Consider the following 26,908-nt stretch of genomic DNA (forward strand, 5'->3'; position numbering starts at 1 on the left):
TATTTGATGGGTTCTTGGTGAGGGATTGATCCTGGTCAGGGTGATTTTTTTGGGCCAAAAGTAGCTGGCAGCCTAGCAGTGAAGTCGGCGGCTCTTGTAGGTTTCTTCCCAAGTATGGTGGCTCTTTGTCCGCGGTGGCGATTGGTTTTTCCTGTATGAAACGTGGAAGGTAACTGGAGGGTCTGTTTTCCACGTGGCTAAAGGGAATGACAGGTAAGCTCTGTAGAATCCAAGTGGCTTGAGGGAATGACAGATTGGCGGCCATGGGGTTCTGTTTGTTTGCATTCAGGGTAGAGAATTTCCTACTAGAATTTGATTTATGAAAGGTTACAAGTGGAATCTCTTCACATGAAACTCAGTGATAAAAAGATTAAGAGGATTGGCAGAACAGTGTCGACATAAGATAGATACATGCCCACTACTCGAAAATTCAACCCATATTTATTTGATGGTAATTCTAAGAAAAACTTTCAATCTTTTTAGCAAAACAAACTATCAAACAAGTCTTTAATATTTTATATAAATCGTTTGGAAAAAGGAGATCCTACATGTCATAAGTTTTCTAACAAACAAATTCACACTTGGAGCTTTGAAGAGGCATCCAAATGCCTGAAGGAGAAATAAACGAGACACTCTCACAAGAGTAGGGAGGAGAACCCGTGAACCTAAAGGACAACAAGGCTCGAAGACCGGAATTCTTGCACCTTATAAGAGGCACCCAAATGCCTGAAGGAGAAATAAAGAGACACTCTCACAAGAGTAGGGTGGAGAACCCGAGAACCTAAAGGACAACAAGGCTCGAAGACCGGAATTCTTGCATCTTATAAGAGCCTAAGAGGCATGCACCCAAATGTCTGAAAGAGAAATAAAGAGACACTCTCACTAGGGAGGAGAACCCGAGAACCTAAAGGACAAGAAGCTAGGCCCGAAGATCGGAATTCTTGCATCTTATCCCTATTCTTCTATCCTCTCATTTTCTTTTGTTTAAAAATGTAAACATCTCACTGATCTTGGAATCAAATGTCTTCTCCAACGATGAAGCTGCAGAGAGACTTACCAAGTGTAACCCACCGCCATCTTAATAAACACTATTAAAGGGAATTGTTGTGATCACTTTATTTATATATATATCTATGTGTATAGCCGAGAGAACCCACCACAAACTTGGTAAAAGACCACTTTAGGACCTTTTCTTAAATAATTGCTTTCCAAGATCTAATAGACCACTATTTAATTATTTGAAACGATAAAATTATACTTACGTGATAGTCCATATCGTCTGGGTATGGGAATAATATTCATATAATTGAGAGTGAGTAATTATAATTAGTATCAAAATCAAAATTTATAAATAATATTAAAATTAATTCTCCACCCTTATGTAATTGTATGTATTTGACCCTTTAAAGGGTATTTGTCTATTTAAGTGATTTCACAATCCTATAGGATATATTACAGATATTGTGTCTTCTATATTGAGGTATGTGCATAGAGTTAATGTAATATCTTATATAAAATAGGGGAAAATTTCATATATAATGGATTGAGTGGTCTCATATTAATTTAATAGGATTTATAAGGATTAATGTGATATCCTACCTTAGATAATAAAAGAAGGTTTACGTCTTATATATGTATTCAGTTTCTCTTAATGAAGTAGACTTGAACGATTCTTTGGTATTTTTTATAGTACAACCAAATGTGAGAGAATCATTTTTTTTAAACGTATCAAACATAACTTTAAGAAAATCACTTTGAATAATCCTTCAAAAATCACTCTAATATGATTCTTCTATAATCAATTGTGATAAATAAAACAAAATAAAATTACTTTAATAAAAAACATCCCAAACATTCTCTTTAACTTATGTTTGATTCCCAAAAAATATAAAAGAAAAAAAAGGCCAGAAAGAAAATAAAGAGAAAAAATAAAGTTAAAAGTCAATATATTATTCCTATATAATGCTTAAAACTTATTTTACTTTTTAACTGTTTTATATAAAGATTATATAATTTAAAAATAAATAAAATTTTAATTAATTTTTTCTTTTCTTGATATTTTTGGAACCAAACAAAACCGCTAAAACCTTACCTCTTTCCCCAACATCAACATCAAGTATGATTAAAAATAAAGTTTTATGGATAAAAGTTATTTCGAAAATATAGACATTTTTAATTTTTAAAAACTATTATCGAAAACAGAGTTCCGGTCGTAGCCTCCACTTCTTTCTGAAGTTACACTTGAATAAGTCGATGAATTGAAAAACATTGAAGTACCGAGGGATTGGAACTACAGAATAAGCGACTCAAAGGAACATTACACTTATGATTCTCTGAAAAACTAAGGTACGTAGAAAACATCACATTCACATATGGAGATAAAACAACAGACCAAAACATAAACTCATAATTAAACTATAAGAACAAAGACACCAACAAACAGCCCAAGATCGATGCAAACTATATCAACCAACCCTAACCGGAATATTCCTAATCTTCTTAGGCTTCAGCAAAGGTTTCTTCCCAACAGTCACACTCAGCACACCATCCTGGTACGCCGCCGTTATAGCATCAATATTAGCATTCTTCGCCAACTCAAACTTCTTCATCAACTTCCCACGCTTCCTCTCCATTCTCAGAACCCTCACAAGCTCCCTGTCTTCCTTGTCCAGCTTCCTCTCTCCGCTCACCACCATCGCCTTCTCTCCTTCAATCCCTATCTGTATCTGATCCGACGTGAGCCCCGGCATGTCCACTATGAAGACGTAGGCGTGTGGGTACTCTTTCACGTCCGCCAGCGTTTTGTTCATGGATTTGCCGTCGCGAACGTGGGTTCTTGATGGTTGTCGCTGCTTCTCGGGTTCTTCCGACATCTCCGCCGTGTCAAACCGGACTGCGACCATTTTCGATTCGATCTCCGTTGTCCTTAAATCCATCTCGTTCTTCAGCTGCTCCGGTCTTTGAATTAACTGGGCTTGTGGTAGTTTTATATATCAGCGGTGCTGCAGTGTGGGTTTGTGCTCGCGGCGAAGATGACTGATGGGTCTCATGTAGAGGTATTGTTAAAATTTTATAATAAATATATAAAAAATTATTTATTTTGCAAATGGATTCGCAGATTGTAGGCTTGTAACGTGGCGGCTTTGGTCTTTTATGGCTGAAACGTGGAGGGCTGGTAGAGAGCCTGTGATCCACGTGGCGAGATAATGACAGCTAGGCAGACACTGTGATCCACCTTCATATTTTAACAACACAAATTATCTTCATCAAACACTTTTTTTAATACAAGGGTTAAGGGTAAAATGTTAAATCATCTTTTGGGTTATTTGCACAGCTGGGTCAATAATTCTTTCATTGATTTTGTTAAAATTTGACTAGATTTGGACAAATTTACCCCTCTGGTTTATTTCTCCATCCATTTGTATCTCTCTGACTCTTTGAGAGATCCAATGTAGCTTCATTTGCAGAAGTTTAAGGCTATAATTTAAGTTTAAAAAGTGCTTTTTTTTTTTATAAATAATTTTAGAAAATAATTTTTAAAAACAATTCTTATAACCAATTCTATAACTTTTACATGGAATGCATTATTTTTAATCATTTTTTATATTTATATAACTATTTTTAAAAATAATTTTGAAAGCATGATACCTTTTAAAAATATTATAAAACTATTTTTTGATTGTGAAATGTGTTTTTTTTAGTAATTTTTATTTATTTATTCTCAAAATATGTTTTTTTTATTCTCAAAAACTGATTCCTGTTTTTGAAAACAGTTATTAAACCGGAACTAATTAAACTTCTTAATCAGATATCAATTTACTGCCATTTAACAGCAAAATTTGAGTAATTTTTTCTTTCTCATTTTACACAAACTCAACTTAATTTATTCGTCATTTTACACATGGATACCAGGTAGAGTATCCCACTCCGAAAAGCAACCAAAAGGGTAACAGACACACAAACTTACCACCATATATACAAAACCCGCTATATCATATATATATATATATATATATATATATAGAAGTAACATGTTCGCTGCAGGTTGGATCTTTCTCAGCCAATTCGGACTTCAATCTTCTTGGCTTTCTTGGTCTCTGGCGGAGGGTTCTTCTCAACAGTGACGATAAGCACACCATTCTTATAAACCGCTGATATGGCTTCAGTATTTGCATTGACCGGCAGCACAAAGCTCGATCTTGAGAAACTTACCAATCCTCCTCTCCATTTTCAGATACTTGACCAACTCTTTCATGTCCTTCTTCCTCTCCCCTTGCACCACCAGCACGTTCTCATCCTCAATGTGGACCTTGATTTTTGAGCCCCGGCATGTCCACTAAGAACACGTATGAATTTGAGTACTCCTTCACGTCCGCTTGGGTTGCGACCATGGCTTTCCTATCTCTCACGTAGGTTCTTGATTTGGCGTCCGGCTCCGGCTCTTTGTACATGTCTAGCATGTCTTGGAGGGCCGCCTGCATTGATGAATCCAAATCCATCTTCTTCTTCTTCTTGTGCCCTGTATATTTGGATTTAGCTTGTGGTGGAGGCTTTGTATTTGGATTAATGAGCCGGAAAGGGTCTGGGGCAACGGTCTTGTTTCTGATTTGGAAATTGGTGGGTGTTGGCCTTTTATGCATGAAACGTAGTGGGTGGCTGCAGTTTGTGTCATCAACGTGGCTTGAGGAATGAAACTGGACTGACTGCCATGAGGGAATCACTGCAGCCATGAGCCTGTTGCGAATGACAGGTGCACACTCGAAGGTTTGTTGGATTGCCTTTAGTATGGGTTTTTTTTTTTTTTTTTTTTTTTTTTCATTTTTAAAATTTTTCATAATAAAAAAGAGTGTTTTTAATTAACACGTGTAAGGAATTAATTGACTAAATTGATAAAATTATTGGTGAACAAAATGAGTTGAATTTTGTGGAAGTTGGTTACGTAAGAGTTAAATTTTCATAATTTTAATGAGCTTTAGGAAAATCTAAATAAAAAAACTGACGTAAAAAATTATTTAGGTCATATAAAATAACGTCATTTGATTGAGAGATGCGAGGAAAGATATTGTGTTTAAAATCATGAATTGCCCATATTCGTCTGGACGTTTATCAGCCATCGCTGACCTTCCTGCTTGGTGTTGGTCTGAATCATCTTCCCAAACACCTCCTGGTGGGGTTATTCCAAGTTCAAAGGACACAGTAGCAATTAGCGATGTCACAACCATTAATGCACTTCGCTTTCTGCCTAACCAGTCGATGTGTTCATGCTTCACAACAGGCTCTTTGGAACTATCTTCTCCATCTTGGATAGCTGTGTGGTTGGAAACACCTCAACTATATCGCTATCAGATCTTATTGATGGTGAGTTTTTCTTTCTTGAGGCTCCGGCACATTGAAGGGACTCTTTGATGTCTCTGTCTCTTAAATCTCTTGGACTTTGATATAGAGCATCCAGTGCTGTGATTCCATTTGCATTTTGGGCATTGACTTCAATCCCAGTGCTAGAGAGCAAAAATTTTATGACCTGCACAAAATTTGCAAGCAGCATTCTTCTCAGAAATGGAACCAAGCGGATGATCGGAATATCTAATCACTAGAAGTCTAGAACATATATCTCACTTCTCTATTCTATGTCTAATAGTATGAGTTCATGTTGTGACCAGAAAACAAATGAGACATTTGAAAGGAGAGTTCTGGTCTCAAGTGTTTTGAACAAGAGATGCCCAATCCTAATTTGAAGATTTTTTGCTGGGTTCTGTTGCTGTGATAAATGTTACTTGGTTTGTCTGGTTATTGCCCTGAAGCAATCAAAAGAAACCAGGAAAGGCAGATGATGTTGTGCATGAAGAAGCTTTAATACAAACATACTAAAGGAAAAACACAAAAATAAAGCAATCTACACACAAAAGTATACAAGGTTTTAACATATTTCGATCAAATATGCCTACCTTCACGGATGAAAGAGAACATTCCACTATATAGTGGAGAGTATTAGTATATTACAAACGACAGAAATGAATACAACTAATCATCCCAAAACATCTCACATTTCCTCACTCTTTATATCTCCAACTTGAATTATGAACCTTTTTATTCTACCATGTATCTCTCATTGTCCATCACATCTAAACTTTGGTAAGTCCTCTTGCTCCACCGGGTGTCTCACGCTCTTTTCACTTTTCTATTCTCCATATAGAGTTCTTATATAAGTTCATCTCTCTTATAACCTTTTCCCTTTATCACCTAAAATATTTATAGAGATATTCCTACCAGCTTTCCTTATTTTATAAAAAATCTAATCATATTCTTAGAAAATATTCTATTTAATATTCATTTTGAAAAAGGAAATATATTCCAATTAGGAATTTGAGACATCTCCCAGCAGTGGACACAAGGTAAATGTCATTCAGGTGGTAGGATCATTTGGCTGAGTCTTAAACATGGAGTCAATGTTAAAAGGTTCCAAGGCATATTAAGAAAGGTATTCAATGGATAGCCACATCCTTTACATTTGACCCCAAATGAGAAAGAAAAGCAACATTTATTCCACCATTTCTCTCGGCCTTACAGGCAGAGCTAATGGCACATCCTGATTCAAGTCCTGAAAGGGGCAAACTTGAAACAGAGCAAAACACCAACCCACTACGCAAAAAGGCCTATCTGCAATCAGGCTAACAACTACAAAGCTTGTTCCTAAAGGTTAAAAGGGGTTAAATCACAACAATGGAGCTTCATTTTGGTTTATTGATCTGGCTTGTAACATCCTAGTACTCTGTCTCCTAAATATTTCATATAACAATCTCAGAACCAACACATTTCTCTAAGTAAATTACTGGACAATGTATGGTGAATTCCAGCACATTTAGGGTTTTCATGCTAAAAGAAAAGAGGGGTCATACCTCAATTTGCTTCTTTGCCACTGCAAGATGCAGAACAGTGTTGCCATCATCATCCTTCCAATTCATAATCCCGTCTTCTCTATCCATGGACTCTACCAAAACCTTCAGGGCCTCCAAACGATTATACTTCACACACAAGTGAAGCCCAGTCTCTCCTCTGCCAGTCAACACCCTAGTCGCCTCCGGTTTAACTCGCACCAACTCTGTCAGAACCTTGGCTCTGCCCTTGATTGCAGTATGATGGAGAGGGCTCCTCCCATCTGAATCCAACACAAAGCACACATCAGGGATGAACGATAGTAATTCCTTCACTATTTCCACGTACCCTTTTGCGCATGCAACGAGTAGAGGCGATGATCCACGGGAATTCAGAGTTTTAGCCAGCTGGGGCCTTCGACCCAGTAGTTCTTTGGCGAGATCTGAGCGACCCAGAAGAGCTGCAATGTGGAGAGGCGTATCAGAGGCAGAAGAAAGGTCTTCATGGAGAAATTCAAGCAGTGAAGCAATGGAGCCACCCATGGCCGCTTCATAAAGCTTCTTCTCTCTTGTTTTCTCCCTCTTTCTCTCTTCTTCCTTCTCATCATCCAACAAACTCAGCCGCCTCATTGTCCCTCCCCCTTCTATGCTTCTCTGTTTCTCCGGTTTGTGCATGTTGAGGAAGCTGCTGTCGCCAATCGAAACGACAAGGTTTTGGTGTTCAGGCATGGAGTAACGACATCATTTTAATCAAAACGGTGCTGTTTTCAAAAGTCTTAACATCATCTTCTTCCGTTTTTGAATGGAATAAAAAACGCGGCCTTCGTTTTGGACCAGTGGAATCATAACTTAATCCACAGTCCTATTTTAATCAATTCCACTTCATCTAGAAGCCCTCTTCTAAATTTGTTCAAAAGTCGATATCACTGGCTCGGCTTATATGATTTATTTATCAAGTCATATATAAAAATTGTGAATTTAAGAACCAATTCAACGAATTTGTTGAAAAATCTAGTATTCATCCAATCAAATTAATATATCATCCTCCACTTCAAAATAACCAATGCTCTGCAAATGTTCTTTCAGTTCAAAGCCAAATATTGGTCATTGTCATCTATTTCTCAATACCTGCGAAGGGTCCTTGCCACAGGAATCAAAGTAAGCTTTCTAAATAATTCCATTGGTAGGGAAAAGATTTTCAAGAAATTAAATCTTTAATAATCCAACCAAAATCTGTACTCCATACCTCAACTTAGTTCATCTATTGCTGCAACTTTGTGAATTATTCTCTATCCATCAGTAATACTGTAGAGTCCAACTTGACACCCACTACCACTAGAGAAGATAACCCCACAAACAAAAGAAAGGCGCCACCACTAGTGGTTGGATACAGCTGATTCGTCCCACCTTTGGCCTATTTCAAGTTCATAAACATGCTTCCATCATTGTCTTTTTCTTTCTCCACTCAGTAAGTTCTGAACTAATTCAAGTCCACACATTATAAGCACGATATCAGTTCGTGATGAACAATCTAATTCATCAGACGGTCAGCTCTCTCAATTTTCTAACTACAGGGCAAGTGGGCATTCCAGAGTGGTCCTTTTTTGGGAGAGTACTTTTAACCCTTGCAATAAGAGATCAACAAATCAGTCAAGAAGATGACAGGACTATCAGAAGAAAGTATGAACAGGCCAGTCAGTCAAGAAGATCATTTTATGCTCAGGTCACCAGGACAACTTGTGCAAAAATGGATCTAAAAGAAGAATGAACATAGAACATCACAAACCCGAATTTCTGATTCTGCTTGACCTTTTCTTCGTTGGGTATCCCAAAATAGGGCTATGTATCATGGTCGTCTGAAATAAAAAACAGCATAAAGATCAATTTACATATATATTTTTTTCCCTACATTTTCTGCTTAAACAACGGAGGATTGTGAAAACAAACCATGATTAACTGCTATTGCTTCTTTGATTTCTTCGTATAAGCCACTTCAACAGATCCTCTCTTCATTCGTGGCACTTCAGAAACTGCAAAACTACCGTACAATAATTAGCACATTACCAAATTCTAACCACAATATTCCAAGTAGTTTGCAGATCCCCTGAACCTGAGAGCTTTGCGGAGACAGAATAAGTCAAAAACCGAAGAGAGAGAGAGAGAGAGAGCAGTTGAGATGGAGGAAGAAGAGCTAAATGCCAAATATCCTTATGGGCTATGCAGGTAAAATTGGTGTTTCTCGAGAGGGAAAATTAGGGTTTCTATAGAGAAAAAGTGCAGAATCGCTGCCATGGAAGCTCGAAATGGATTTCCTGGGGAGAGAGTAAAGGCACCGTTGGTAGATCAACCGTTTTTTTTAAATTTAAATCATTCAAGGCGGTTTATATAACCGCTTAACGTTATTATTATTTTTACGTGATTTAGGTTAGTGCTAGTGCGTACGGATTATTCTATATTATTTTTTTCTCTGCATTTTTTATTAACAATTTAATTTTAAGAAGAAAATGATTTAGGGCTCAAAAAGTAAAGTCTGTTATGGAATGTTGTTTAAATAATAGTTTTTATAAGACTTAAAAATTTAGATTGTGTTTGCAAAATTTAAGGGAAATGAAATAGGAAAGAAAATTAAAATGAAAGAAAAAAATTAAATAAGTTTAGTGTGTGTTTAACATCGATTTTGGGAAGCATTTCTAATTTTTTTAATATTTAAAAAATAAGAATTTTCAAGTGTTAAAAATATTAAAAATACTTTTCAAAATCACTACCCAACACATTTTTAAATTAAATAAATTGTTTTTCTTAAATAATTCAAACTCATTCTATTCATTTTGATTATTTTGTATAAAAGTTAAAAAAATTTAAATCTCAATATGAAAAAAAAAAAAAAACACACACACACACATTTTCTTCGTCTAAACCAATATTTGGCCAATTCATGGTAAGTTGGGGTATTTTCTTCATACATTTCCATTTGAGATTTTTATTTTTTATTTTTAAAATTTTAAATCATTTTAATATATTATTTTTGTAAATTTAAATGTTTTTTTTTAAATAAAGTTATTGTGGACCCCGCATTTCGGCTCATGCGTTTCCCACTCGATGGCGAGCTCAATTTTTATTTTGAAAAATTGATTTTTCATTAAGAAAAATGACTTGGAGTCGCTACTTATTTTTGTTTTATTTTTTAAAAGGGTAAACAAAATAAGAAAGAAAAACCCTAAGTGTGACTCCTTATTTTGGAAAAGGCGGTCTACGAAAAACCGGATCAGGTTCGGGGGTCAGGTTACTTATCAGGAAGATACGGTAAAAACCGTAGCACCCTTCTAAGTCCCTAAAGTCGGGTCTCTACTAATACAATGAAACTGACGTGGCAATCAATGAGAAAGTCAACGGATATTCACTTAAATCATGCATATGTGAGAATCAAAATATGTACAATGTGTGATCAGAATGAGTGAATGCGTACCTGGGCAGCAAACAGCAACGCGCTATCAAGAAACGGGATTAGTGCACAATTAATGAATACAAAATATAGCCTATGCATATCGGAGTGCAAAACGAAGCTCAAGCAAAATACAGTAAGCACGATAATTGACAGCCAAAAGGGGTCAAACATAGGGCCCCCAACAAAGCCCGATTTATTTTGCACGAATTAGTCTCACAAATTCCATTATTTTGAAATTATGAAAATAGCATTCATGCTTATATAAAATCAAGAGAAATCGAAGATTATTTGAAATCCGAAGAGAATTAAAACTGTTAGAGAGAAAATTGGATTTTTGAGATTTATTTGAAAATTGGAGTATTGGGAATTAAATTTAAGAGTTGAAATTTTGGGATGTCAAACTTGAAAGAAATTAGAATTTTAGAAATCGGAAATTAAGTTTAGAAATTGGGATTCAAAAAAAGTGTTTAAAAATGAAATTTTGAAATAAATAAATGGAATAATAATAATAAGGACGAAAATAATGATTAAATAAATGAATGGAAATGCTGGAATTTTTGAAATTAGAAATTAGATTTAGAAGTCAGAAATTTTAAAGAATTGTTTAAAATAGAATTTTAAGATAAATAAACAAACTACTAGTGATTAAATTAATGTGAACATGAGAATTTTTCAGGATTAGGAATTTAATTTGTAAATCTGAAGTTTTAAAGAATTGATTTAAAATGGAGATAAAATACTAATGATTAAATAAATTAATGAGAATATGAGAATTTTCGGGATTAGGAATTTAATTCGGAAATCAGAAGTTTTGAAGAATTTGATTTAAAATGGAGTTTTGAAATAAATAAATAAATAAAATACTAATGATTAAATAAATTAATGGGAATTTTCGGGAATTTTCGGGTTTAGAATTCAATTCGGAAATCAGCGGTTTTAAAGAATTTGATTTAAAATGGAGTTTTGAAATAAATAAATAAATAAAATACTAATGATTAAATAAATTAATGAGAATTTTCGGGAATTTTCGGGTTTAGAATTCAATTCGGAAATCAGCGGTTTTAAAGAATTTGATTTAAAATGGAGTTTTGAAATAAATAAATAAATAAAATACTAATTAATGGGAATACAGAAATTTTCGGGATTAGGAATTTAATTCGGAAATCAGAAGTTTTAAAGGATTGATTTAAATTGGAGTTTTAAAATAAATAAATAAAATACTAATGATTAAATAAATTAATGGGAATATGAGAATTTTCGGGATTAGGAATTTAATTCGGAAATCAGAAGTTTTGAAGAATTTGATTTAAAATGGAGTTTTGAAGTAAATAAATAAATAAAATACTAATGATTAAATAAATTAATGGGAATTTTCGGGAATTTTCGGGTTTAGGAATTCAATTCGGAAATCAACGGTTTTAAAGAATTTGATTTAAAATGGAGTTTTGAAATAAATAAATAAATAAAATACTAATTAATGGGAATACAGAAATTTTCGGGATTAGGAATTTAATTCGGAAATCAGAAGTTTTAAAGGATTGATTTAAATTGGAGTTTTAAAATAAATAAATAAAATACTAATGATTAAATAAATTAATGGGAATATGGGAATTTTTGGGATTAGGAATTTAATTCGGAAATCAGAAGTTTTAAAGAATTGATTTAAATTGGAGTTTTGAAGTAAATAAATAAATAAAATACTGATGATTAAATAAATTAATGAGAATACGGAAATTTTCGAGATTAGGAATTTAGTTCGGAAATCAGAAGTTTTAAAGAATTGATTTAAATTGGAGTTTTTGTTTTTAATGAGATGAATAAATATATATGGGATAAAAATAATTATTGACAAACATGATATCTAAACGTATGAAATTGAATGGTTGAATATTTAAAATTGAAAATTAATTTTGGAAGATATTGGAGCTTCGGGAATTAGATTAAAAATCTTGAACCCAGAATCTTGAAAATTAACTCTAGGAATTGAGAATTTAAAATAAATAAATAAATAAATAAATAATAAAAAATAACTTAAGATAAAAAATTCCAATATGGAAACTTTAAAAATTAGATTTAAGAAAAGAATTTTGGGAAATTAAACTTTGAAAATGAGGATTTTGAAAGTTAAAAAAAGAAAGGTGGATTAAGCCTTGTTATTGAGAATGAAGAATTTGCATAAATGAATACATAAATATATAAATAAATAATACATTCTGATGTGTGCATGCATGGAGATGTATAAACAAAAGGAGTAAGTGGGCTTTGGAAATGGGCTTAGTGGGTGGCCATGTAAAACGAACTCCATTAACAAGTCTGACTTCTTTCGCCGCTTAGCTGCCATGCGTTGCATTATAGAAGGCGATGTCGAACCACCGCCGCTGCCAGTGCCATCGCCACCAAGAACGACATCACCGACATTCGAGTAAGACCCAACCCTTTCGCTGATGCTGATAGATCACATGTCGGGATGCCAAGTGCTTCTGCTGTGATGACGCAGTAATCGGCACCTGCAATTGCAACACAAGATCCTCCATTGTTGTTGTAAGAAGACCCATTTAGCTTGCTGCTTCGTCATTGTGAGATGAAAAGAGACAGCGAGGGAGATTAAGGCACTCAAGGACTTGGTCTGGAGGCTTGTGGGCACCCGTTTTCCAGCTGCCGAAGCCTGGGCTTTCATCTTTGCTGGCCGGCTTTATCGGAATAATATCCGGCGACATCATGAGAGATTTTACGCACGGACTTGAAGAGAAAACCCGAAAGAGAAAAAGGAAAAAAAAAGAAAAAAAGGTAGAGATGGGAAAGAAAGAGGTGAGTAAAGAATTAGTTGTGGGTGTTTTTCCGGATTGCTTAGTTTCCTTTTGTAGAGGCAAAGACACTCAATTCAATGGGTTCATGCATGGACCTGAGAGATTGAGAGATGTTGATGGGCTCTTGTGACTTTCATCAAAGAGAGATTGAGGTAATCGGAAATATATATATCAACTTGCTACATTCATATGTTTGATCTGATGGAATAAAGAAGGGTACGTGAGAAAGAGAGAGAGAGAGAGAAAGGTTTAGTGAGCAGATTGGATCAGAGGCAGCAAATGCTGCAATGGATCTACATAAGGCAAAAACTGCAGCTTCAACAAATTCATCAATTTAAACTATCGAAGCAATCCCATCCGTTTCCTTTGCCCGGATATCTCCCAAAGACTCTGAGGCTGAGCCTCCTCAGAAACATCCCAAACCAGATTTCCCCCCCAGCATTTCAAAAGAACTTGACAAATAAATATGAGAAGAAAACAGAGCATGCTTATATACATAAAAGAGAACTGTTGGTTCTTGCCCCATTCCACAGATGCCGATGGTAGAACCAAAAGAAAAACATGGGCATGATCCTCAAAAATCAAATGCAATGACGAGTGCACACTCAGAATATTCCAAAACGGGAAACAAAATGCACAAGTAGTCTCCAAATATCAAAGGAATCCGCAAGTGACTAAAAATAGAGAAGAACAGTTCAAAAACAGGGGAAGCAAAACAGACTAAAAACCATACCTGGACCAAGAGGATCAGGTTGAACGGATCTTTCGATTCTCTTCAGCTTGCTCCCCTGTTTCTGCTCTGAATGTCCCGCTTGAAGAAAAGCTCCCCCCTGCGATACATGGGTCAAATCATATTAAAAGCCTTATTTATCTTTAATATATATTATCTTATATTTATGTTCCTAATGGTTAATATATTAACATTAAAGCTTTAGCATGCACAAAGCGGTATCAATTATCAAAGCTTCCACGAGCACAAGGCTTAGTAGAAGATTGGTTCTCGTGTGACAATGTCGGTCTGATTGATTAAATCATGTTAAAATCTTGTGCATGTTTAAATTATTTTATATTCATATTCTAGTATTAACATATTAGTGTTACAACTTTGATTTGCATGATAATTGACACAACTAGTGGTATTAGAGCTTCCGGTGGCACAACAAAAGCTATCCCAGGCCGGACCTTAAAACTTTCGTCTAGTGAACAATAAGACAAGTCTAATAAATGATATCTTAAACATATGAACTACAAAGGCAAACGAAGATTCATATACACTCCACTAATTTATGAAGTTTGAGAAATAGTACATAAAATCTAGACATCAAATAGTAGTGGTGCCATTGATGATCATTGAGCTTGAGCGTCCTCTCCATTTAATTAACTTCTTTATCATCTTCAGAATGAGGTCAACAAGAAGAAGAGCCACCAAGCAAGTCCAAGCATATGCTACAACCGTTATCATGCAAGAGAGGTGATCCAGCTCATGGTTGGGTGTGAGAGCTGTTATGGAGACCAGATAGGTCAGTGTCATTGCTGTGACTGCAATCCACATTATCACCATCAAAATCCACACAAAAAGCCTACGGTTGATGGGCAACCCGCTTATGAGCAATAGAATGATGCTGAGAGATGCAAGGAAACTGATGGTGTTGGTGACAAGGAAAGAAGTATGTGCATCTGGGTTATTATCAGCCATTATGGATAACCCTGCAGTGTGTGGAGTCTCTGAACTGGGTGCCGGTGCTGGGCTACCTTCAGGATCATATTTTGAGTTGTCACCCCATACATCACCAGGAGGGCTCACACCAGCTTGGAAGGCCATGGTGGCAATCAGTGATGCCACAACCATTAATGCAGACTGCTGCTTGTCCAACCAGTCATCTTTCTTCTTATTAAACTCATTGCAGTTCTTTCCTATAGGGCATGGCACCCTGTTTTGATCATCTGCATCTGAAGACATGCCCCTTGTCCTACTGCTTCCAAATTCATAAGCAGAAAAAGATATGTTCTTTGCCTTTGCAGCTCCAACATGTCGGAGTAACTCACTGATTTCCATATCTTGTACATCTCTGCGACTTTGTGCCAGAATGTCCGATGCTGTGCATCCATTCAGGTTCACCGCATTTACTTCAATGGATGTACTTGAAAGTAGATAGTTTATGGTCTGCACATTTACATTTGAAAATTCATGAGACAAGAAGAAACAAAGAGAGTGACTTCTATTAGCATTATGGTAAATGTGTAAATCTGGTTGAACTATAGGAGACTAGACTGCCTTGATGAGTCCATCCTGTCCCAAACCCTATGACACTGTCTAATCGTTCAAATGTAATGTGGTATAACTCCAGGGTTCGTACCAATGGAGTGGAATGCTTTTTGAAAATAATGAAACAGAAGTAGAAATTTGAATTTGAGTATGAAAAAGCAATGGCATCATCATTCTGTGGGAGATCTGCATAACCAATGCTATGGAAATGTTCTTTCAGTTCAAAGCCAAATACTGGTTATTGTCACCTATTTCTCATTATCTGTAAAAGGGTCCCTGCCACGGGAATCAGGGCAAGCTTTCTATACAGTTCCATTTAGTAGAAACAAGATTTATAAGAAATTAAATATTTCATAATCCTACCAAATCTGTACTCCATACCTCAAGTTGTTTATCTGCAACTGCTAGGTGCAGGATTGTGAAGCCATTGTCGTCCTTAGCACTCATGATCTCATGAGCATCTGCAGTTTCCACCAACAACTTCAGAGCTTCCAATTGATTGTGTTTCACACACAGATGTAATATGGTCTCACCCCGCGGCAAGGCGGCCCAAGTTGCATGAGGTTTGGCTTGGACTAACTCTTTCAAGACATGCACATGACCCCGCATGGCTGCTAGATGAACTGGATTTCTCCCATCTCGATCACAAGCAAGGCACATCTCAGGGTTTACAAATAACAATTCTTTTACTATTTCAATGTACCCTTTTGCTGCGGCCAAGTGAAGCGGAGAAGATCGTCTATAATCTAACTCTGCAGCAAGTTCAGGCTTTTGAAGTAGAATCTCCTTCGCAAAGTCCGCATGTCCAAGCAGGGCTGCTATATGTAAAGGAGTCTCAGTATAATTCAGCATAACTCTGTCAATAATCAATGGATCTTTTAGAAGCAATTCATACAAAGAAGTTACACTTCCTTGTGCTGCTGCTTCGTAAAGCATTTGCTCCATTCTCTCTCTCTCTGTAATTATGGGATCTTTTTGAAGCAATTCATGCAAGGAAGTTACACTTCCTTCAACTACTACTTTGTGAAGCATTTTCTTCTCTGTGTGTGTGTGCACATATTTCAGAACCTTAATATGGTGTTTGGTATGGAAACATTAATATGGTGGTTGATATGGTTACATTACTTTCTCTGCTTAGGACCACCACACTGTCCATCAGTATCTTTAAACATCGACTCTTTGTGGTTCACATATGGTAGCCAAGGATTGCTCCCAAATGATCACATAGTCGAGCTGGACAAAAAGGTAAAGATATTCTGTCCATGTGTTATATTAGGATTTGTCCAACATGACACCCACTACCATTAGGAAAGATGGCCCCACAAACAAACATGTGGAACAGCTAAATGTCACAGAGCAATTGGAGGATTAGAGTCGATCACTGTGAAAGTGACATCCCTTGAGGTAAAAATGGCCAAATTCCTCTTTGAATTTAATCAAACACAACATTGATCAAGCCAGGAGGCAGCAACCAGAGAATAAAGATACCATCAGACAATAGCCAGGCACATGGAACAACTCGATTTTAGGACATTTCTCAGGCTTGCCAGGCTCAGAAGGAGGTGCTACTGTTAGTGGTCGGACCCAGCTTATTCCCCCACCTTCTGCCTATTTCAAGTTCACACACAGACTTCCATTATTATCTTTTTCTTTCCCTCTCTTTTCTCCACTGAGTAAGCTCCAAACTCATTCAAATCCACACATTCTAAGCATATCACCGACTGGTGATGAACAATCTAACTCATCAGAGGTTCACCCCTCTCAATTCTCTAACAACAGGATAAGTAGGCATTCCCTGTTTGGGAGAGAATTCTTACCTCTTGAACATAGAGACAAACAAATTAGTCAAGAAGGTGAAAGGACTCTCAGAAAAAGAAAAAAAGAAAAAAAGAAAAAAAAAAAAAAAAAAGAGCACCAACAGGCGAAAAGAAAAAGGTTCAAGCCACCATCTTTTCCTCATCATTGTTTTAGATTCTAAAAGAAGAAAATGAATCTAAAAAAAAGAAAACAATGAGAAGTGAACAGAGAAGAGCATAAACTCTAGTTTTAGATTCTGCTTCAGCCTACTCTGTTTTCTCAGTTTGGTCATTCCCAAAATAAAATTATGTACATCATAAAGCGTAAGGCTTAATTTTTTATTTATTTTTTGAATTTTCTTTTCCTAAATTTTTCTCGGTAAACAAACAGAGGATAGAGAAAACAAACCATGATTAACTGAAATGGGTTCTTTGATTTCTTCCTCCATTTTGCTGATCCTCTGAACTTGAGAGCTTTGAGGAGACAGAATAAGTCAGAAACCGCGGAAAGAGTAGTAGACCTGGTGGGTGTTGATCTGAGGGAAGAAGAGCTAAATGCCAAATATCCTAATGTGCTATGCGGGTGGATATGGTGTTTAGAGAGAGAGGAAATCAGGGTTTCTGGAGAGAGAAAGGGGACGGAATTGATGTGGCACCGTAAAGCCTCCATGGAAGCTCGAAATGGACTCCCTGGAACACTTCAATTTGGGTTTTGTGTGCAGAGTAACTAGAGCGGCGATTGTCCCTCCCGCCGACCAAAGGTTAAGACATTGAAAATAGTCTTATAAACAAAACTGTTGAATGTTTTATGGAACAATAAATATGTCTTTTATACTAGGAACAAGGATGTGGAAATTCATCTTATAATGCAATTGGCTTGACATCAGAGCGGTCTCTTCAAATTGATAAATGGTAGTTTTTTCATTTATTTTTTCATTTGTTCATGTACAGAGTATATATAGAGTGTAATATTCTAAGAATGGGAAAAAATGATATAAGGAAATAACAACTAATATCCTAATATCTCAACTTTCCTAATATCTTAATATTCCTAATATTCATAATATCTCAATATTCCTAAAATCTCAACTTTCTTAATATCTAAACATTCCTAATATCTCAATACTAAATGATACAAGGAAAGAATAATATAAGAAAAGCATTCCTAATATCTCAACACTCCCCCTCAAGTTGGTGCATAGATGTCACACATGCCCAACTTGTCTAAAAATTTTGAGAACACTTGACTTGAGACAGCTTTGGTGAGGATATCAACCAATTGATTTTCTGATCGAATCTTAGGTAATTCCACAATCTTATCATCCAACTTTTCCTTGATGAAGAATCTATCCACCTCGACATGCTTTGTACGATCATGTTATACTGGATTATGAACAATGTCACATGCGGCTTTATTGTCATAAAACAATCGGATTGGTTGCCTAGATATGTAACCTAAATCCTGTAAGAGGAGTCTTAGCCATAATGTCTCACAAAGTCCTAGAGACATACCTCTAAATTCCGTTTCTGCACTTGAACAAGCGACGACATTCTGCTTCTTACGTTTCCATGTCACAAGATTACCACCTACAAAGGTAAAGTAGCCAGATGTAGATCGCCTATCATCCACTGCACCGGCCCAATCAGCATCAGTATATACTTCTATACTCTGATGATCAACATTTTTAGTGAACAAAATTCCCTTCCCAGGAGCACTCTTCAAATACCTCAAAATACGCATGACTGCATTCATATGTTGCTCTCCAGGATTATGCATGTATTGACTCACTACACTCAATGCATAAGCAAGATCTGGTCTTGTATGAGCTAAGTACATTAATCTCCCCACAAGTCTCTGGTATCTTCCCTTATCGGTTGATACTTGATTAGGCTCAACACACAATTCCAGTCTCCTGTAAAAGATCTAAGGCATACTTTCTTTAAGACATAAAAATTTCTTCACTTGATCGAGAAACTTCAATCCCAAGAAAGTATTTCAGAGGACCTAGATCTTTCATTTCGAATTCTTTAAATAAATAATTTTGCAAAGCTTTTCTTTCTTCAGGATCATTTCCTGTAACTATCATGTCATCCACATATACGATAAGTGTCGTAATCTTACCATGTTGCTTTTTCAGGAACAAAGTGTGATCTGAATTACTTTGACGATAGCCAAAAGCTCTCATTGATTTTGTGAACCTTCCAAACCATGCTCTTGGGGATTGCTTCAACCCGTACAATGACATCTTCAATTTGCACACTTTTTGACATTGCTTTTCTGACACCATGCATCCTGGTGGAAGATCCATATATACTTCTTCAGATAACTCGCCATGCAGAAAGGCATTTTTCACATCGAACTGTTGTAATGGCCAATCTAAGTTTGCAGCTAAAGACAGTAATACTCGAACTGTGTTGATCTTAACTACAGGTGCAAATGTCTCTGTGTAGTCAATTCCATAAGTTTGAGTGTACCATTTTGCTACCAGTCTTGCTTTAAATTGTTCAATACTACCATCTGCCTTGTACTTCACAGTATAGATCCAACGACACCCAACTAGCTTCTTTCCTGATGGACATTCTACGAGTTCCCATGTTTCATTCTTTTGCAATGATTTCATCTCTTCATTCATGGCTGCTTTCCACCTTGGATCAGCTAAGGCTTCCTGCACACTGTTAGGAATAGCTACAGTAGATAATTGATTTACAAATGACTTATTTGATTCAGACAAACGATGGTTAGACACATAGTTGCTCATGGGATATTTGACTTTGGTAGACAATTCAGGTTCATACGTGGGTTTAGGAATACCTCTATTATGACGGTGTGGTAACCGTTTCATGAATGGATCAGGTTCCAAAATAAAAACACCCTCAGCAGACGACGATTGGTTTGGTATTTCAGTGAAGACATCTTCGGACCCAAATTGTTGACCACTCATATCCAACTCACCCGCTTCCTGGTTCACTAGTTCAGATTGTCCAGATTCATCCTCCTCAGAGATATGATAATCATATTCAAGAGTCTGAATTTCCTTATGGTACTCACCCTAAAGTTCAGACTCAGATGAAAAATACATCGAATTTTCATGAAACACCACATCCATTGTAATAAACATTCGTCGAGTTGGAGGATGGTAACATCGATATCCCTTTTTATGCAATGCATATCCAACAAACACACATTGCAATGCATGAGAAGTTAACTTGGTTCATTGGTGTTTGTGTAGATGCACAAATGCCACGCAACCAAAAACACGAGGAGGTAGATTTGGGATGGTTGGGGCAACTATGGCATTAGTAAGAGCTTGGAGAGGTGTTTGGAAGTTAATTGAGTTAAAAGGTACCCGATTGATCAAGTATGCAGCAGATGTGATTGCTTATCCCCAATAAGATATCAGTATTTTTGCTGCTATCAAGGAAGCACGAACAAACTCTAACAAGTGCCAATTTTTCCATTCAGCGACTCCATTTTGCTGGGGTGTATTGGAACAAGTAGTCCGATGAATGATGTCATGTTCTTCCAAATACTTTTGAAGATCAGAACTCTGATATTCTTCACCATTATCACTACGCAAAACCCGAACCTTTGCATTGTACTGAGTTTCAATCATTTTATGAAATTTTTGAAACAACAAGTTCACTTCATCTTTGATCTTCACCAAGCATAACCATGTCATTCTGGTACAATCATCAATAAAAGTAACAAACCAACGTGAGCCACTCAAAGTTGGGACTTTGGATGGGCCCCAAACATCAGAATGTATAACCATAAAAGGAAACGAACTTTTATTCAAAATTAACGGAAACAAAGCACGATGACTTTTAACCAATTCACAAATATCACAACGGAAACCAGAAATATAACTCTTTGCAAACAAACTAGGAAACAATTTTTTTAAATAACCAAAGGAAGCATGCCCCAGACGTCGATACCACAACCAAATTTCAGACTTTTTCTTCTCCTCCTTAGATCCATCTGCCATCAAGGCTTGTTGCAACTTATTTGAATCCTTTGACTGCAAGTCCAAGTAATATAGTTTTCCCCGCTTAATACCACAACCAATCGTCTATCTTGTTTGGATGTTCTTAATCACACAAAATTCAGGCCAAAAAATGACAATACAAGATAAGGCTGCAATGATTTGAGAAACTGACAAGAGATTGTAATCTAGAGATGGAACAACTAAAACAGAATTCAAATTCAAAGTATCAGTAAGAGTTAAGGATCCTTCCCCAATGACTGGGGTTGTGTTACCATTGGTTGTGGAAACAATTTTTTGTGAGGAAGGTTTAAGGGGTGAAACCTGTCTAGAATCAAAAGTCATATGATCTGTAGCACCAGAATCAATTATCCATGCACTATTAATAACAGGTGTAAAAGTATCTAAAAACTTATCACCATGATCTGTAGCGGCTACCAATGCAGAGGCTTTCTCAGCAACATTAGTCTTTGTTTTTATTTCGGCAACAGTTGCAGTCAAGGTTTTCTTGGAATCCTTCTTCCATTGATCACGATTATTATCATTAATAACAAAGTGGTGATAGCCTAAACATGATCTAAAGGTCCATGGTTCAAACCCTCGGTTCCTCATTGTTTTCCTGGTCATACCAAGAGTCGTTGCTTTGAAATTGTGGGACATCCAGACTGGTGGGATCAGTCTTATTGTAGTGAGTGCATTTGAAGGTTGACTTATCAATATTAGGGCTTGTCTTAGGATGGTTGATCGTTGTCGGACTACCATAGCGACAAAATATCCAGAATTTCAATTCCATGGCTCTGATACTATCTTCAAATTGATAAATGGTAGTTTTTTCATTCATTTTTTCATTCGTTCATGTACAGAGTATATATAGAGGGTAATATTCTAAGAATGGGAAAGAATGATACAAGGAAAGAATGATATAAGGAAATAACAACTAATATTCTAATATCTCAACTTTCCTAATATCTCAATATTCCTAATATCTTAACTTTCCTAATATCTAAACATTCATAATATCTCAACACTAAATGATACAAGGAAAGAATGATATAAAGAAAGCATTCCTAATATCTCAGTACGGTCGACTTCGTTTAGCCAATCAATCAAGATTATATAGACGCTAACTCATCATCTAAAGAAGTTGTCACGTTCACTTAGATTATGTTTGACTAACGTGTGTGTGTGTTAAAGTTAAAGTTATGATTAATGAGTACGATTTTAAAATAAATTTATTATATTATTTTTATTTTATATTTATTAAAAGCATGTAAGTAATTAATAAATTTATATCATTATTTTAAAAAAAATCATATATATTTTTAATTTGATATCATTAATTACAATTTTAAGTTTAAAATTTATGATTTTAATTATTTAAAATAAAATAAAATTATAAGCATCAACAATGATTTTAAGAAATGGATACGGATTATATTAGACATTATTTTAGAGGTGGTTTTGATATATGAATTTTTTTTAAAAAAGGCTTGTTTTTAATCAAAACTCAAAAGTAATAGGCATGACTCTCGTGACATGGGGCACTCCTTATTATCATGAAGATAGTCAACTAGCATTATACATGTTACAATCATTAATAAAAATATTATCGGACATTATACATGCTAACTGTATATATTAATGATGATAGATAATCTAAAATAATGATTCACGTACAGTTAAGTTACATCACAAAGACAAAGGTGAAGTATAAAATGGTGATACATTACACATAACAAACGTCCCAAACCCTAACCCCTTCAACGATAGTAACAAAAAAAAAAAAGTAAGGGATCATACGTATACACACTCAGTAACTTTTAACGCATCAAAATGATATGTTGGTGTGGTTTGCATACACTAAACTTGACTGCAGTCTTCTTTCTCTCCAACAAAGTTTTCCCAACTTTCTAATTGAAGCTACCAATAAGCGAATCGTGTGCCCCACTAGAACAAGAGCCATCACACCACACCACACTGCAACTCCGACTACTATTATATTAGTCACTGCTGCCTCTGCACTGTCTGGTGTGAGAAAGGTCATTGCAGTTCTGTAAGTGAGGGCCATGGATGTGATGGCCACCCACACAACCACAGTCAGCATCCACATGAAAAGGCGGTGTGTGAAAGGTAGTCCGGTGATAAGCATCAGGATTATGCTCAATGATGATATGAAACCCGTTGTGTTGTAACTGAGGTAGAGACGGTAGTATTCCTCGTTGCTGTCCGCCATGATAGCTTTCCCTGCTGCATGCGATTTTCCAGCTTGTGTATCCTGGGAATTCTGCGTTGAGTTGTCTTGCCACGCACCTCCAGGAGGGTTCACTGCAGCTTGAAACGCCATTGTAGCAATGAGCGAGGCCACCACCATTAATGCATCCCGCTTCCTTGTCAGCCAGTGCTCTTTACCTTTGCTTTTCATACTGCGATCACCTTCTGAGGTTAGCTGCAGAACTTGGGGATGATGATTGGGCAAATGAGTGTTCATTGCTCTCATGGCTCCAGTGCCTCGAAAGGCCTCTCCAATGTCCAAGTCACCCACATCTCTGAGACCATGTACTAAAATGTCCAGTGCTGTGAGCCCACTTGTGTTTAGAGCATTTACTTCGACTCTAGTATTGCTGAGCAAATAGTTTACAGTCTGCAAAATTCATGTTCATTATTATGTCACTGAGATATATAAAACTGGATCGATAGGAACGTTGAAAACATAAACCTTGATCTCCTATTTGTGTTTGGCTCGAGTCAATTACTCAATTCTCAAGTGGGTTAGCACTAAAAAACCAGGATTATCCATTCTATAATCTCTTTCATTATATTTATATGTATATCCATTCCACATACATGGACATAATGAAGCATATGGAATCTTTCTAACAAAGGAAGACCGCTATTCTAAACTTTATTTTCATTAAACTACCAATTTTTCTAAAAGTTTAAGTCATTAAAAGAGTTCAAACTTACTATATCCATAAGAATTATGTCTCCTATCTCTATGAATATGAAGGATTTTTTCCATTATTACTCACTAATTATAGTGGAATCAACAATGTAGAGGTAAAAAAGAATTTTGACCCCAAGACCATTGATGAACCAATCCCATAAATCCACTTACAACAAAACAAGTTTTTTATAAGGTTTCTAGTAGAATAAAAAAACCATTAAACACAAGCAAAATACAAACCAAATTTGGGTTCAATATACATATTATTCAACTTAACACCCTCCTTTATGCATAGTATGGTCTCATACCCACACTTGGAGAGACAGGTAAAATTTGAATTTATATCCAATAGATAGAGACAACCTTAATAAGAAAAAAAGATACCAAAGAATTGTGGGGAGGTGACCTGAACCCACAACCTCCCGTCAAACCAAATTCTGATATTATGTTAAATTATTAATTTTCCTAAAAACTTAAACTTGTAAGAGTTGGGCTCAATATACATATTATATCACTTAACAATTCCAACTCCTTTTGTTTAAAAAGTTCAAGCCCTAACTACCCAAAGGAAGTGGCAAATGAAACTAATAAGGTTTGGGGTCTTTAATTTTAGGTTTATTTTCACTCACCTCCCTAGTGTTTTAACTAAATACACCTTTATCTCCATCAGTTTGAAATTATAAATACTCTATATATCCTTTTCATTTATTATTTTTATTTACCTTCCTTCTCATTCAACATAAGAGAAGCACTTGATAAAATTTTAAATCAATTGGAGTTATATATATTTAGTCAAAGGGAGGTGAATAGAATTAACTTCTGATTTTATGATCTTCTTACATGTATAAAAATATTTCGGCTACGTATATGTAAATAACATTGTAAGCACGATACAATAGATTGGGCTGCCCACCTGATATGTCAAACTGAGCACAAAATCTATGTATACAGACATCATCCTAAGAATGCCAATCCTGATATGGCTATGGAATTCTAATGTTTAGCAGGGGGAGATGTTTTTGACCTAATTATAGATCCCGGTGATGATCCATACCTCGATCTGTTTATCAGCAACCGCTAAGTGCAGGATGGTGAAGCCATTGTTATCCCTAGTATTGACTAAGTCATTGTGATCATCCATTGTCTCCACCAAAAACTTCAGAGCCTCCAGCTGATTTTGTTTCACGCATAGATGCAATATGGTCTCACCCCTTTCCGCCCTGGCCCGAGCTGCATGGGGCCTGGCTCTAACCAACTCTTTCAGCACATCAAAGCGGCCTTTCATGGCAGCAAGATGAAGAGGGTTTCTCCCATATCTGTCACAAGCAAAACACATATCAGGGTCAACCAGTAGAAAAGCTTTGACTACTTCAGTATACCCTTTTGCAGAAGCCAAGTGAAGAGGCGAAAATCCTCGAGAATCCAGCTCTCTGGCAAGTTCAGGCTTTAGGCATAATATCTCTTTCACAAAATCTGTGTGCCCAAGCATTGCTGCTACATGTAGAGGAGTTTCTGTGATGCAATCTACAATAACTCTATCGAGAATCAATCTATCTTGTTGAAGCAGCTGCTGCAAGGAAGCCACACTCCCTTCCATTGCAGCTTCATAAAGCATTCTCTCCATCCTCTCTCTCTCTCTCTGAGCAACATACACCAAGACATACCAGTACTTTCATATATATATATTTGAAGGAATGCAACGATTTTCATATTTAGTCAAGGTATGCAGGAGCTAGCTTAGATCAATCTCTCCAATTTCTCAAGGCCAAGTGTTTGTTGATGATGTATGAAATTTTGTTTAAAAGTCTCAAGATTGAGGGCTATCTGGACAGGAGACTTGCGCATATTTACCATGAAAGCTATAACATCAATTGACTTGACTGTACAATAATGTATCATTTTAGGCGTTTGAAGTCATATTATACCATCCTACTTAACCTAATGAAGTCCTACAAAGGTGTTGAAGATGCCAATAAGTCGGATAATGACACGAGCTCACACTGCTTAAAATATAAAGGGTGTATGCAATCAGAACCTTATCAAATGTCAAAGTCTTCACAGAAAATTTGGGAGTCATTGTTTTATACTTTATGGCATGGAAAAAACAACTTACCAAACCCTATGCCCTAACATCTGTAGATCAAAGACTTAGTCATTTCATTTAAAAATCAATTGATTCTCGGTAGGGTTTATTTTATCCCCACCCTTTTTATATGGCTTGACATCGTACTCGTTTTTACTCATCCCAAGGTTTATAATAGGGACTAACCATCACAACGAGGCTTAACCATCAGGCCCTTTACTCATCTCGAGGCTTATAGCAGAGCAAGCCATCTTTGCCCTTGCACATCCAATCTAAGGTCATTTCTTCACCTATCACTTTCCCCGTAAAGCAACATAATTGCTTGCCTAGTAACATCTAACTCAGGTACTTTGTTTGTGGGTTAAGGGCCTAAGGCCCAACAACCCTATATAAATAAACTTGCTCTATTCCAAAGTGATACCGAGTTTAACGTATCGGTAAATACGAATCTCAGTACTTAAACGAATATATCAAAAATATAATATAAAAAATATTGATGAATATTTTTACACAAATATCGATTAAAGATAAATTATTTAAAATTAATAAAAATATTGAAAAAACTTTCAAAAAAATGATAAAATAAAAAATAATATACATATTAAAGTATTTTATAAGAGTAATTGATATTATTAAAATTAAAGATAATATTTATTAAATTTTTATAAAAAAAATTAGTTTAAGTTCTTTTAATATATTTACATTCATTTAT

The 26,908-nt window shown here is 35.9% G+C and overlaps 4 protein-coding genes and 1 pseudogene across 6 annotated transcripts; all 5 read right to left on the reverse strand.

The window, feature by feature from the left end:
* Nucleotides 1-2,465: 2,465 nt before the first annotated feature.
* Nucleotides 2,466-2,936, reverse strand: LOC100252434 (17.1 kDa class II heat shock protein). The gene has a single exon (XM_002279511.1). The coding sequence runs from the start codon at nucleotides 2,934-2,936 to the stop codon at nucleotides 2,466-2,468; it is 471 nt and encodes a 156-aa protein (XP_002279547.1).
* Nucleotides 2,937-4,045: 1,109 nt separating this feature from the next.
* Nucleotides 4,046-4,499, reverse strand: LOC100257782 (18.8 kDa class II heat shock protein-like; annotated as a pseudogene).
* A 547-nt stretch (nucleotides 4,500-5,046) lies between these two features.
* Nucleotides 5,047-9,204, reverse strand: LOC104879042 (ankyrin repeat-containing protein BDA1). The gene is made up of 3 exons (XM_059736078.1): nucleotides 8,820-9,204; nucleotides 6,897-8,728; nucleotides 5,047-5,521 (listed from the first exon to the last, which is right to left on the reverse strand). The coding sequence occupies exons 2-3, from the start codon at nucleotides 7,599-7,601 to the stop codon at nucleotides 5,267-5,269; spliced, it is 960 nt and encodes a 319-aa protein (XP_059592061.1). The 5' UTR covers nucleotides 7,602-8,728; nucleotides 8,820-9,204; the 3' UTR covers nucleotides 5,047-5,266.
* A 5,166-nt stretch (nucleotides 9,205-14,370) lies between these two features.
* LOC109122437 (ankyrin repeat-containing protein BDA1) lies at nucleotides 14,371-17,958 on the reverse strand. Of its 3 annotated transcripts, none has more exons than XM_019219240.1 (3): nucleotides 17,596-17,958; nucleotides 15,772-16,205; nucleotides 14,371-15,288 (listed from the first exon to the last, which is right to left on the reverse strand). In XM_019219240.1, exons 1-3 carry the CDS (start codon nucleotides 17,633-17,635, stop codon nucleotides 14,446-14,448), a joined length of 1,317 nt encoding a protein of 438 aa, XP_019074785.1. In that variant the 5' UTR covers nucleotides 17,636-17,958; the 3' UTR covers nucleotides 14,371-14,445. The 3 variants fall into 3 exon arrangements, with proteins under 3 accessions (XP_019074785.1, XP_019074784.1, XP_019074783.1); XM_019219239.1 differs by having other exon boundaries at nucleotides 15,772-16,208; XM_019219238.2 differs by lacking the exon at nucleotides 17,596-17,958 and having other exon boundaries at nucleotides 15,772-17,293.
* A 5,039-nt stretch (nucleotides 17,959-22,997) lies between these two features.
* Nucleotides 22,998-25,737, reverse strand: LOC100259294 (ankyrin repeat-containing protein BDA1). Its single transcript, XM_019219267.1, has 2 exons — nucleotides 25,168-25,737; nucleotides 22,998-23,810 (listed from the first exon to the last, which is right to left on the reverse strand). Exons 1-2 carry the CDS (start codon nucleotides 25,735-25,737, stop codon nucleotides 22,998-23,000), a joined length of 1,383 nt encoding a protein of 460 aa, XP_019074812.1.
* Between the last annotated feature and the right edge of the window lie 1,171 nt (nucleotides 25,738-26,908).

This window comes from Vitis vinifera, chromosome 4 (genome assembly GCF_030704535.1).
Source record: "Vitis vinifera cultivar Pinot Noir 40024 chromosome 4, ASM3070453v1".
Classification (NCBI taxonomy): domain Eukaryota; kingdom Viridiplantae; phylum Streptophyta; class Magnoliopsida; order Vitales; family Vitaceae; genus Vitis; species Vitis vinifera.